The 13,986-nt window shown below is 41.1% G+C and overlaps 2 protein-coding genes across 2 annotated transcripts; both read left to right on the top strand.

Moving 5' to 3' along the window:
* Positions 1-763: 763 nt before the first annotated feature.
* On the top strand, positions 764-3,699 carry LOC121056692. The gene is made up of 3 exons (XM_040529952.1): positions 764-1,034; positions 2,258-2,472; positions 2,926-3,699. The coding sequence occupies exons 1-3, from the start codon at positions 764-766 to the stop codon at positions 3,505-3,507; spliced, it is 1,068 nt and encodes a 355-aa protein (XP_040385886.1). The 3' UTR covers positions 3,508-3,699.
* A 7,028-nt stretch (positions 3,700-10,727) lies between these two features.
* LOC121056691 lies at positions 10,728-13,660 on the top strand. Its single transcript, XM_040529951.1, has 3 exons — positions 10,728-10,998; positions 12,219-12,433; positions 12,887-13,660. Exons 1-3 carry the CDS (start codon positions 10,728-10,730, stop codon positions 13,466-13,468), a joined length of 1,068 nt encoding a protein of 355 aa, XP_040385885.1. The 3' UTR covers positions 13,469-13,660.
* The last annotated feature ends 326 nt before the right edge of the window (positions 13,661-13,986 follow it).

Here is a 13,986-nt window from a genome sequence, read left to right as displayed (position 1 = left end):
GATTTTATTGCAAATGCTTTGATGGCGGACAGAGGACGCAATATATAGAAATATGAAAGTGGTTTAGGTTGTTCTTTGTTATGTGCTTGGTGTACATATGGTATTGGCGAAGTAGTATTTTGCTATGTGCTTGATGAACACAACAAAGTGCAATATTTTGTATGTGCTTTATTTATGAACACATCGCGGTGGCAAAGTAATATGCACGGAACCTATTACATAAGTAATTTAACTTTCTTATTGCCTTCAAAAAGGAAATTATAATTTTCTTGACTACCTTTATGACAATTTACATTTTTTAAAAAATTGTATAAAAACATTTATGTACATTGATGTAGTTAAACCAACCAATGTAGAAATAAGCAGAATCCCCATCTACTTCAGGGTATTTCAGACAATTCAGCCTCTCAAGACACTAGCCAACAAATTCTCAGAAGCTCCCCCAAACAGAGCCCTCTCAACTTTTTAGAATCTCAAGTTTCCAGAATCTCCGGCTAGCTTCTCAGAATTTCCAGCTCCCCCAAACAGGCCCTAAGTCCCTAACCCCAACCACGAGCTCCCTAACCCCAACCACAAGCTTGGTGGCGGCGGTGTAGGAGGAAGAGGTGGGAGACTATTGCTACTATTTTGATATAAATAATTCCTTTCTCCAGCCTTTTCGTTCCCATCCGTCGACTTTCCGATATGTTACAATTTTATTAGTATAAATACATATGAATTTTATTAATATATATACATATGGATTAGGTTTTGAAGAACCACCATGGAGGATGTCTTCGATTTGCCATTGTTTGTGGAGGAGGACGACGAGGAGGCGGCGGCGGAAGCAGCGAAACAGAAGCGACGGGAGCAGACCTTGAAGCCCCGGCGGCCGAGGCCGACGAGTTATCGGGACACGTCGGAGGTGAAGGAGAGGTGGGCGAGGAGTAGTGCTCTGGCTTCCCAGTATTGGGAGCATGACCCCAAGACAGGGATCAGCTACTACACGCGCGCCTGCTTCCGAAACCTCACCATCTTCGAGCTTGACAAGGAGAGTATGTGTCATGGCCACATCAACAATCTATTACTCCAGTGTATCATATTGTTGTTATCAATACACTGCAATTTTTTTTCTAGCACACTGCAAGATTACGCTCATCTCTAGCAATATTCCATAAATCAACGCACACCCACTATGCACATGATTTTGATAATCCAATCAAACACGTGGAGTGAAGGCAGGCCAATAGTTTCAGGCACATGAACAGGAAACAATGCAATAAGCACAGAAAAAATGATTTGCTCACCTTCTATCAAAGATATCCGATTCATATCTTATCATGTATCTATTTGGGAGATGTTTTTAGTGGAGCAAACTACCTTAAAATTCACTAGATGCGATCCTCACTGACTGGAGAAATTTGATCATGTGCCACTCTTCACAGTGGCTCTTGATCATTCGCCACTCCTTATCTTGCAATTGATAACTTGCCACACTGCCCAAAAGGACTGTTTGTCACTTTTGGCATAGATAGTCAGTGCTAGTACCACCAGCAGCTAGGGTCTTGTTTTTCCAGTGATTGCAAAATGCAAATTGGCAGTAAATTATATCTCATTGGAGACCTTGCACTGGACGGGCTAGACACCGACGGTGAGTGACATTTAGGTGTGGGGGCCTGAAATGTTAGTGTCCTTGAGCCAGGGTGGTGGATGAGGAGGGAGATCATGCGATGTCAGGGATGATGGGGCCATTGGGGGGGGGGGTACCAAGCAAATAAATTGTAGTTTGCCTCCTGTGGATGAGATGCAAATGATCAATTTTCTCATTTCGGGCAGGTCCAAGCCAAACACAGGTAAGCTGTTATATGAAGAATTAGACAGCTCATACTGTTTAGGTTTTGCTAAGATGAGCAGATATTGCGATGGATTTAGTTCAGTTTCTCCCTAGTTGTAAAATATCCCATGCAGTATGCTATTGAACATATACTCTCTCTGACCTCATAGATCTTATTTAGCAAATGGACAGGTGTATGGTTGGATTTTCTAAAGTATATATAAGATTAAAAAGTAGCCAGATACTTTCTCAACTGCAATAATTTTGTTTCTAAAACAACTAAAATAATTTTCATAATTGTATTTCCGTAACAGCTCAAAAGATAGGGACAACCCTGTTTACCTTATGAAAACTTTTGTCCTCTAGAGACATTATCAAACGTATACTTTTGTTAACACACTATTCTTCCCTGTTGCAAACTAACTCCATTTTCAATTTTGTCAGCGCAATATGGTCCAATGCGTTTTACAGACGCAATTATCCCAGAGGATCACATTTTGACTAGCTCGTTAAATGTAATATCTCTGAAAGTAAAATCATCAGATGTTGGCTACCCTATCAATGTATATGGGACTATGATAGTCAGAGATGGATTAGATTTTAACTGCATCACCATCTTCCGGCGCAATAGGAACAATTGCCAAGTTATCCAGTCAGAGGTATTTTAAAGAGTATCTCTTCACACTATTAATCTCTCCTATTTCACATAATACATCGAACTAATTTCTTTACAGTTATGTACAGTTAAAGGCATACTAAACCTAGCTACATTTGAGTTGTCTATATGCATGACTTGGACTAGTTTCAAACAAAACACAAATACCTACTTTTTTTATGTATTCAAATATTAAGTCATGTCATGATATTTTAATTTGATTGATCATGTCATCATATATAATTATTGCAATTAAATGATTGTGTGAATTTTGATGAGCTCAGTCCAAATTCTTGCCTAGGTTGCTAGCAAATCAATTTAATATGAATCTGCGTACAGGTTTAAGGTGATTAATAAATAATAACAATACTATTATATTCTATGGATAATTATCATTTATTTTATATATATCATTAGTGTGACATATGGCTAACGTCTTGTGTAATTTTTCTTGTAGAATGAAGATATAATTCTCACAGGACCAACTAGAGGAATTGTTTTTTATGGTGAAATATTTTTTGAGATAAATTTGAAGATTAAGGAGAATGAAGAGTGCAATGACAAGGAATTTAGTAAAGGATTGCTTGAAATGAAAGTCTACACTCGTCGGTTTAAGATTGTGACTGAAACCTTGGAGAGTAGGCTCAGTGAGGTGGAACATGTAACTGCTTGTGTTAAGGAAGCACTGGAGGGCACTGTTGAGATCAAGATTCTGTCAGATTCTGAAGTTTTTCATGGGAAAATTACGGCTTGCACAACAGATGTTCCGAATGATATTGTACTGTATGACAGTGATGTCGGTTCTCCAAACGCAGTTGGTGATGACAGAGTCGTGCAGCTGCTGCGACGTGTCGTAGCAGTGTCCAGAAAAGAGATGTTGATATTGAATATCCATGCCCATAATATTCATCAGAATCATGTCGTCAGTCGCAGTTTGAAGTTCACCCCATTCACTAGAGGCTCTAATGAGGACGAGATTAGCTGTGGTATTTACAAGATGCGGGTGAAAGTTGTTTGGTCAACCTTGTTGATGGGTTAGAATTATACTCTACTGAGAGTCTTTTTACAAGATGCGGGTGAAAGTTGTTTGTAAATTAACAACTTTGAGATGAACTAGAATTATACGCTATTGGGAATATTTTTCACAGATCTTGTAGCTTATGCTAAACTCGGTGGTGTAAATAATTAAACTTTTAAGCTAGCTGTCATGCCGAAATTGAATGTAAGTGGTTACAGGGCAGTTTTTTTGGTAGCGTTTGTTTTTGACGCCATAGTTACTGAACACGTGTTATCATTTCCCCGTATGTAAAGCTGAGATTAAGAGAGTAAATATCATGAAACAAACAAGTACTTTGACAAAACTATCTATACTAATATAAAAACAAATGAAATTCTTTTCTACGCCAATGTAAAATGTATAAATTTAAAATTAGTGTAATAACTAAATGACCCAAATCACTCTAGGAAATTAAACGGAACATCAATTTTATTTAGTCACCTACCATTCATATCTACCATTCATATATAGGAAACTATTGTAAAAGTTTTTTTTCGTGCAATAAGCACTTCATAAATCTGTGTATTAGTTATATATATTTGGGAGCTCATCTTTCCCTAGTAGGGCTATGTTTATGATTTGCTCATCTTTTTGCCTTTTGTGGCAAAAACAACATGACGTATTTAGAGATGATAATTGATTTATGATTAAAACTTTTATAGACATGTGTTCTTATGACCTAAAAGCAAAGACTGAAAAATAAACTAAAATAAAAAAACTCTAAAATCAACTCTAAATTTAAGATTAAATATTTAAATTTTAGCTTATAAGTATAAGCAAAACCAAAAGATGAGCTCGTCGAGAAGTACTCCCTTCGTATTTAATAAATGACATTATTAACTTTTTTAGTATATGTTTGACTTTGGATTTACTATGTCCATCAAATGATTTAGATTTATTCTTGTTCTTTACTTCTCTAGGGACGTAGTTATTATGAAAAATTACTAGAATTTCTATCAATTTTTTAGAGGTACTCTAGTACTGTAGCTGCTTGTAATAACATGAAAACTAGTTAGTAACTGTATGATGTGAATTTACTTGTATTAGAAAAAAAAAGTGCTGTGTTTACTTGTGAATTTTTATTCACATAGTTACTTATTTTTACTCTTCCACAATGCAGTACTTGTAATTTCATGAAAATGAATTTTCATTTATGTTGATGGTTAAGTTACTCAAAAGCATATTTAATATTGAACTTATTTTTTAAATGTATTTTAAGTTAAACATAATTTTTTTAGAAAGAACAATACCAGACCTAAACATTACTACCTCCGTTTCATAATGTAAGATGTTTGATTTTTTTAGTTGCAACGTTTGACCATTCGTCTTATTTAAAAATTTAGTACAAATATAAAAAAATAACAAATCGTGCTTAAATTTATTTTGATAATAAAGTAAGTCACAAGCAAAATAAATAATATTTCATAATTTTTTTGAATGAGACAAATGATCAAACATGGGAAGCAAAAAGTCAAACATCTAATATTATGAAACGGAGGGAGCAGCAGTTAGCGAGTGCGTAGATTACAGTTCTGAGGAAGTAAGTAAATACTTTATAAATATAAATAATAAAGTGTTAACCCGAAATGGGCCGAAACAAAAGGAAGGTTGTTCTGGGAAGGCCCGGTCCAACTAACTGAGCAAGCACGCTCACGGACAGCCTACTGCTATTCGTTGCTTGGGTAGGGGTAGAGCACATAAACAATTAAACAAACACTCGCAGTGCGTGCGTGCGGCATGGCCATGGCACGCCGCCGTCTCCGCCTCTCCTCCTCCGCCTCCGGTACTTCCTCTCCGGTACTTCTCTCTCTCTCTTCATTTTTTCGCACCATTTTTTTCCTCTTGTCCTGGCTGGTTGCTTCCATTTCGCGAAATCGATCGAGGTTTGTTCCGCAGCTTAATTAGATCCAGGTAGGCCAGAGCGGCGGACGGCCTTCCCCTGAGCGGCCGCACCACCTCCGCGTGTCCGTGCGTCCGCGCCGACCACGCGCTAGCCCCTTGCTACTCGCACCATGGGCTATCGTCACGCCTGCGACCTACGCCTCCAGTGACCAGACGTCGACGGCAGCAACGACGCGGCGTGCGCCGGCGCCGACCGCATCTTCGCGCCGTCGAGGATGTGTGCCTCGAGGTGTGGCATGCCGCCTGGGACTTTGGTGCGCTGCTGCCGGCGGCGGACGGCCTTCCGCTGCGCGGCCCGCGTGACCGTGCGTCCGCGCGGACCACGCCCTAGCCCCTTGCTGCTCGCGCCATGGCCTACCGTCACGCCGGCCTGCGACCTATGCCTCCAGTGACCGGGCGTCGCTGGCAGCAACCACGCGGCTTGCGCCGTCGAGGATGCATGTGTGAGAAACCAGAGGGAAAATAGCAGATGGTATTGATGAACCGGTAAGAACACGATACAAGAACATCTCAATCCGACCGGATCGAGCTGCCGCTGCCTACGCCACCGCGTGTTCCCCGCCAGCCTCCTCTCCCTGTTCTGTTACATATTTATACCCTGTTCACTGAGAAAATAGACATTTGGCCACGTTCAAAAAGCGGTTTTACCATAATGCCATCCTGAAAACGCGTTTCGCTAAAATACCATTCCAAGCGACTTACAGCCATTTTGCCATTTTTCTCATTTTATTCAATTTCTCAATTTTTTGGCCTCGTCCACTGGATGGGTCGACCAAATTGGCCCTCAGATGGGCTGCCGCGGCTCCTCCTCCACGCACTGCCCGGCCTCCGCGCCTTCCGGGTAGACATCCGCTCCATCGGCTATGGCCTCCACGCCGTCTTCGAATCCTTCGGCTAGGTACTTCGCCATTGAAGCTGCGATGCTATTGCAGATCTCACGCTCCCCTCATGAAGAGAGAGAGAGATGGAGGAGAGGAGGCGCATACTCGTCAGCAGCGGCAGCGGCTATCTAGGCTAGCAACCCCTCGCCGCGCTCGCAGCCGGCGGTGACGTCGACGTCTCCTTCACCCACCACCGGGAGGCGCCGCGACGTCGGTCTGTTTTGTAACAGATCGACCGAGGGACAATTTGGTTAGCCCATCCGGTGGATGAGGCAAAAAAATTAAGAAATTGAATAAAACCAGAAAAATGGCAAAATGGCTGTAAACCTTTGCTCGGTATGGCATTTTACCGAAACGCGTTTTCGGGATGGCATTCTGGCGAAACCGCCTTTTGGATGTGGTCAAATGTCCATTTTCTCCTCTTCACTAGTCTAGCTATTAGAATTTTTTGAATTTTTTATTTATTAAATAATTTACAAATTTAATTTTGCATTTCAAAAAAATCACAAAACTAACCTCCTGCCGCCCTCTAGGAGGGCGGAAAGGTGACGTGGCAAACGACCACTCGGTAGCGAGCAACGGCCGTAAACGGCGACACGGTGAATTTTGCTTTTAGACCCTTTCCGCCCTCTGTAAGGGCGGCAAGGACCTAAGTGCAAAATTTGCCACGCCGTCCGAAAATTTCACGATTTAACCGTGGTTTAATACATATATCTATGATGTATGAAGTTTTCTGATCAATACTACTACTTAGCTCAGTGGTCATCCTCTTCTTCTCCTATCTAGAAGACTCGAGATCAAATCCTTGCCAAAGGATATTTCTTCCTATTTTTTGCAAGCCTGAGAAAAAATCAAAAAAATATGCTCTTGGTTGAATTCGACCCTTAGTCTTCTAAATGAAAGAGTGAAATGGTGGCCACTGAGCTAAGCTAGTTCTTATTATTAAACAATTACATACGATATACATATATGTATCAAACCACGGTTTAATCGAAAAATTCTTGGTTCAATCGTAGAATTCCTTTTCCTTGGCAGCGCGGCAAATTTGCATTTAGGCCCTTGCCGGCGGAAAGGGCCTAAAAGCAAAATTCGCCGTGTCGCTGTTACGGCTATTGCTCGCAACCGAGTGACCGTTTGCCACGTCACCTTTCCGCCCTCATAGAGAGCGGCAGAATGTTAGTTTTGTGATTTTTGAAATGCAAAATTAAATTTGTAAATTATTTAATAAATAAAATTCAAAATTCCAAAAAATTATTACACATGCACCCGCCACCGTAGCGCTTGTTGGGCCGACCCACCTGCTCTGGACGGGCCATATTCTCCTCGCCTTGCAGTGTTGACTGTAGCGTATCCGGCACACCCTCCGCTCTCATCTTCTCAGCCGTCTTCGCGATGCCGCTCGCCTCACTGTCAGGTAGTTCGCTGACAGCGTGCTTCGGAAGGATCTGGCGACGGGAGCGGCGTTCAACGAGTCAGTCATCTACATTGACGGATCTAGCCAACGAGATTAGGGGGGTCTGAACAAATTAGATAGAGTTTCAGCCCCCGTTTCTACTAATCTTCACCATAAAATTTTAGGGGGGTCTTTATGGGGGCTCCAATAGATTTAACGGGGGTAGCAGGGGCTCGAGACCCCGCCGCTCCCATGTTGGATCCGCCACCGGTCGTCTACGCTAGCGCCGTGCCCTGGGTGACCGGCGGCGGCGAGCCAGCTACACTTGGAGCCTGCAGCAGCCGAGCAGCGGACGACAGAGGTTGCTAAGAAAGTGGCGGCTACGTGATGTGGCTCTGCCCAGACAATGATCTGCCTCCCCTCCATCTCTCACGCCCGCGCTACTCGTGGACCAGCCCATATCACCGCGACGCCGCATGTCTGCTTTGAGCATGGCCGCGCCATGCCAAGCTCGCTGGTCGCTGGGTAGGGGGGTTAACACCTAAGTACTGATCCATATGCATGCTTCATTGTAATGTTTATCATTTGATTGATCATCGTACATACATTTTGATATACTGATCTTCTTGTCGTCGTCTGATGATGATGACCTGACCCAATTAACCCTTCAATATGGTTAATTGGATCGTCCATGCTATTATATTTTTTACGGTTTTAAAATATGCCATTACAATTCACATATTCATACATATGCCATTATAATTTAGGGTTAATTGGATCCATGTCATTACAATTTTTAAGGTTTTGAAATATACCGTTACAGTTCATCTATTTGTAGATATACCATTATAATTTAATATATATTCTAGATATGCCATGCATGCTTGATAGTTATGCAGTACAGTTTAGTCGATGATGATGGTGATATTTGATATGATCCGTCTATTCATTATATTGATGTGGTGATGATGTAGGCTAATTGAAGATCGATCGATTGAGAGGATATGCTATTGGGGGCCATCGCAGAAACTGGATTATATATCAAGAGAGGAGTGGATGGCGACGAACTACATCGAGTACTATTTTAACGCAAGGCTTTGCCACGTCGGGTCTTTTAACTGAAATGAATCAATCCACAATACTAGTACCTGCTCTACAATCTCAGTGGTTATAGTAGTCTCATTGGCCTTCGTCGATGGGACAAACACGGAAGTCTATGCGTTACAAGGCAACTAGCATTTTGGATTAGAAGCAAGAAAACGGATGCGCGTGCTAACGCTTTCGCTCTAGCGCGCTCAATCCGTTGCTTGTTTTGTTCGAGATCGAAAGAGTGCCCTCGGGAGACTACAAGTTCCATTTCCCAATAGGTGATTTGGTGAGTTCTAGTATAAAAAACACCTATTCGCATTTTTTCCTATTTTCCTTCCTTATTTTGTTTGTCTTATATATATTCCGAATCCCAAATATTTCCCTACCTTTTTTTTTCTTTCTATTTTCTCCAATCCCGTGGGCCTTAGCGAGCCCAGATATCGTTATGGTTTCAACTTACGAACCCCAACCTCATCCGTCTCTCTCTCTCTTTTATAAGTCCGGAGTAACCCTAGCCCTAAGGGCCTCTCGTCCGTGGATCTGGACGACGGCGTCCTGCTCCTCCCCACGTCCTCTCGCCGGAGTAGGGAGCTCGGCGTCTCTTCCACTAGCGACGGGCGGCCTTCTCCTGTTGCCGGGGGCAGGCAGCCTCCTCTTTCCCCAGTTCGGGACGCCACCTCTCCAGCGCAGGATCCGCGGGCGCGGCGAGCCTTCCTCTGTCGGAGCGCGGCGTCCTCCTTCAGTTTCGACGAGCGGCCTCCTCCTCTAGCCGGCTGTTAGGGCCTGTCCCCCTCGCCGGAGTTCAGTGACTCCCTCTCTCGCCCCCTCCACCTCCGGTGCTACACCTGGACAGGGTGAGTTCCTTTTTCCTTCTTCCCCTTTTATCTATTTTAGTGTTATTTTGCACTTAGCTCGGATCTGAAATTTTTTATGTGTGGTGAACTGGTTTGGTTACTCAAATTGCTGCTAGTTATTTTGATGATTCAAATGGAACTTGTTCAGGTATAGGGTTCTTTTTATGCTAGTTATGCTGAAAATCCATGTTCACCTAGCACAAACAATACACCTATTGTACATATACATTCCAATAGTTTGGTATTCAATCATGCTCACTCCTCTCCTCGTAATGTGATTGAACGTGCATTTGGAGTGTTGAAGATGAAATAGCGAATTCTGTTGCACATGCCTAGCTACCCTGTGGAGAAGCAAAAGTTGATTATAATTGCTTGCATAGCCCTTCGTAATTTCATCCGTGATAGTGCTTTGGCTGATGTTCTTTTTGAGAGATGTGACAATGATGAAGAGTATATGAACACAACAAAGTGCAATATTTTGTATGTGCTTTATTTATGAACACATCGCGGTGGCAAAGTAATATGCACGGAACCTATTACATAAGTAATTTAACTTTCTTATTGCCTTCAAAAAGGAAATTATAATTTTCTTGACTACCTTTATGACAATTTACATTTTTTAAAAAATTGTATAAAAACATTTATGTACATTGATGTAGTTAAACCAACCAATGTAGAAATAAGCAGAATCCCCATCTACTTCAGGGTATTTCAGACAATTCAGCCTCTCAGGACACTAGCCAGCAAATTCTCAGAAGCTCCCCCAAACAGAGCCCTCTCAACTTTTTAGAATCTCAAGTTTCCAGAATCTCCAGCTAGCTTCTCAGAATTTCCAGCTCCCCAAACAGGCCCTAAGTCCCTAACCCCAACCACAAGCTCCCTAACCCCAACCACAAGATCGGTGGCGGCGGTGTAGGAGGAAGAGGTGGGAGACTATTGCTACTATTTTGATATAAATAATTCCTTTCTCCAGCCTTTTCGTTCCCATCCGTCGTCTTTCCGATATGTTTCAATTTTATTAGTATAAATACATATGAATTTTATTAATATATATACATATGGATTAGGTTTTGAAGAACCACCATGGAGGATGTCTTCGATTTGCCATTGTTTGTGGAGGAGGACGACGAGGAGGCGGCGGCGGAAGCAGCGAAACAGAAGCGACGGGAGCAGACCTTGAAGCCCCGGCGGCCGAGGCCGACGAGTTATCGGGACACGCCGGAGGTGAAGGAGAGGTGGGCGAGGAGTAGTGCTCTGGCTTCCCAGTATTGGGAGCATGACCCCAAGACAGGGATCAGCTACTACACGCGCGCCTGCTTCCGAAACCTCACCATCTTCGAGCTTGACAAGGAGAGTATGTGTCATGGCCACATCAACAATCTATTACTCCAGTGTATCATATTGTTGTTATCAATACACTGCAATTTTTTTTCTAGCACACTGCAAGATTACGCTCATCTCTAGCAATATTCCATAAATCAACGCACACCCACTATGCACATGATTTTGATAATCCAATCAAACACGTGGAGTGAAGGCAGGCCAATAGTTTCAGGCACATGAACAGGAAACAATGCAATAAGCACAGAAAAAATGATTTGCTCACCTTCTATCAAAGATATCCGATTCATATCTTATCATGTATCTATTTGGGAGATGTTTTTAGTGGAGCAAACTACCTTAAAATTCACTAGATGCGATCCTCACTGACTGGAGAAATTTGATCATGTGCCACTCTTCACAGTGGCTCTTGATCATTCGCCACTCCTTATCTTGCAATTGATAACTTGCCACACTGCCCAAAAGGACTGTTTGTCACTTTTGGCATAGATAGTCAGTGCTAGTACCACCAGCAGCTAGGGTCTTGTTTTTCCAGTGATTGCAAAATGCAAATTGGCAGTAAATTATATCTCATTGGAGACCTTGCACTGGACGGGCTAGACACCGACGGTGAGTGACATTTAGGTGTGGGGGCCTGAAATGTTAGTGTCCTTGAGCCAGGGTGGTGGATGAGGAGGGAGATCATGCGATGTCAGGGATGATGGGGCCATTGGGGGGGGTACCAAGCAAATAAATTGTAGTTTGCCTCCTGTGGATGAGATGCAAATGATCAATTTTCTCATTTCGGGCAGGTCCAAGCCAAACACAGGTAAGCTGTTATATGAAGAATTAGACAGCTCATACTGTTTAGGTTTTGCTAAGATGAGCAGATATTGCGATGGATTTAGTTCAGTTTCTCCCTAGTTGTAAAATATCCCATGCAGTATGCTATTGAACATATACTCTCTCTGACCTCATAGATCTTATTTAGCAAATGGACAGGTGTATGGTTGGATTTTCTAAAGTATATATAAGATTAAAAAGTAGCCAGATACTTTCTCAACTGCAATAATTTTGTTTCTGAAACAACTAAAATAATTTTCATAATTGTATTTCCGTAACAGCTCAAAAGATAGGGACAACCCTGTTTACCTTATGAAAACTTTTGTCCTCTAGAGACATTATCAAACGTATACTTTTGTTAACACACTATTCTTCCCTGTTGCAAACTAACTCCATTTTCAATTTTGTCAGCGCAATATGGTCCAATGCGTTTTACAGATGCAATTATCCCAGAGGATCACATTTTGACTAGCTCGTTAAATGTAATATCTCTGAAAGTAAAATCATCAGATGTTGGCTACCCTATCAATGTATATGGGACTATGATAGTTAGAGATGGATTAGATTTTAACTGCATCACCATCTTCCGGCGCAATAGGAACAATTGCCAAGTTATCCAGTCAGAGGTATTTTAAAGAGTATCTCTTCACACTATTAATCTCTCCTATTTCACATAATACATCTAACTAATTTCTTTACAGTTATGTACAGTTAAAGGCATACTAAACCTAGCTACATTTGAGTTGTCTATATGCATGACTTGGACTAGTTTCAAACAAAACACAAATACCTACTTTTTTTATGTATTCAAATATTAAGTCATGTCATGATATTTTAATTTGATTGATCATGTCATCATATATAATTATTGCAATTAAATGATTGTGTGAATTTTGATGAGCTCAGTCCAAATTCTTGCCTAGGTTGCTAGCAAATCAATTTAATATGAATCTGCGTACAGGTTTAAGGTGATTAATAAATAATAACAATACTATTATATTCTATGGATAATTATCATTTATTTTATATATATCATTAGTGTGACATATGGCTAACGTCTTGTGTAATTTTTCTTGTAGAATGAAGATATAATTCTCACAGGACCAACTAGAGGAATTGTTTTTTATGGTGAAATATTTTTTGAGATAAATTTGAAGATTAAGGAGAATGAAGAGTGCAATGACAAGGAATTTAGTAAAGGATTGCTTGAAATGAAAGTCTACACTCGTCGGTTTAAGATTGTGACTGAAACCTTGGAGAGTAGGCTCAGTGAGGTGGAACATGTAACTGCTTGTGTTAAGGAAGCACTGGAGGGCACTGTTGAGATCAAGATTCTGTCAGATTCTGAAGTTTTTCATGGGAAAATTACGGCTTGCACAACAGATGTTCCGAATGATATTGTACTGTATGACAGTGATGTCGGTTCTCCAAACGCAGTTGGTGATGACAGAGTCGTGCAGCTGCTGCGACGTGTCGTAGCAGTGTCCAGAAAAGAGATGTTGATATTGAATATCCATGCCCATAATATTCATCAGAATCATGTCGTCAGTCGCAATTTGAAGTTCACCCCATTCACTAGAGGCTCTAATGAGGACGAGATTAGCTGTGGTATTTACAAGATGCGGGTGAAAGTTGTTTGGTCAACCTTGTTGATGGGTTAGAATTATACTCTACTGAGAGTCTTTTTACAAGATGCGGGTGAAAGTTGTTTGTAAATTAACAACTTTGAGATGAACTAGAATTATACGCTATTGGGAATATTTTTCACAGATCTTGTAGCTTATGCTAAACTCGGTGGTGTAAATAATTAAACTTTTAAGCTAGCTGTCATGCCGAAATTGAATGTAAGTGGTTACAGGGCAGTTTTTTTGGTAGCGTTTGTTTTTGACGCCATAGTTACTGAACACGTGTTATCATTTCCCCGTATGTAAAGCTGAGATTAAGAGAGTAAATATCATGAAACAAACAAGTACTTTGACAAAACTATCTATACTAATATAAAAACAAATGAAATTCTTTTCTACGCCAATGTAAAATGTATAAATTTAAAATTAGTGTAATAACTAAATGACCCAAATCACTCTAGGAAATTAAACGGAACATCAATTTTATTTAGTCACCTACCATTCATATCTACCATTCATATATAGGAAACTATTGTAAAAGTTTTTTTTGGTGC

The sequence above is a fragment of the Oryza brachyantha genome, unplaced genomic scaffold (assembly GCF_000231095.2).
Source record: "Oryza brachyantha unplaced genomic scaffold, ObraRS2 ChrUN-Ctg61, whole genome shotgun sequence".
NCBI classification, from domain to species: domain Eukaryota; kingdom Viridiplantae; phylum Streptophyta; class Magnoliopsida; order Poales; family Poaceae; genus Oryza; species Oryza brachyantha.
This window is presented reverse-complemented; position numbering and strand designations above follow the sequence as displayed.

Excerpts from the sequence above, each read along its gene's own strand:
- LOC121056692 (XM_040529952.1), top strand. The coding sequence starts at position 764 with ATGGAGGATGTCTTCGATTTGCCATTGTTTGTGGAGGAGGACGACGAG. Across the intron at positions 1,035-2,257 it reads CTTCGAGCTTGACAAGGAGA|CGCAATATGGTCCAATGCGT; the intron begins GTATGTGTCATG and ends CAATTTTGTCAG. Across the intron at positions 2,473-2,925 it reads GCCAAGTTATCCAGTCAGAG|AATGAAGATATAATTCTCAC; the intron begins GTATTTTAAAGA and ends TTTTTCTTGTAG.
- LOC121056691 (XM_040529951.1), top strand. The coding sequence starts at position 10,728 with ATGGAGGATGTCTTCGATTTGCCATTGTTTGTGGAGGAGGACGACGAG. Across the intron at positions 10,999-12,218 it reads CTTCGAGCTTGACAAGGAGA|CGCAATATGGTCCAATGCGT; the intron begins GTATGTGTCATG and ends CAATTTTGTCAG. Across the intron at positions 12,434-12,886 it reads GCCAAGTTATCCAGTCAGAG|AATGAAGATATAATTCTCAC; the intron begins GTATTTTAAAGA and ends TTTTTCTTGTAG.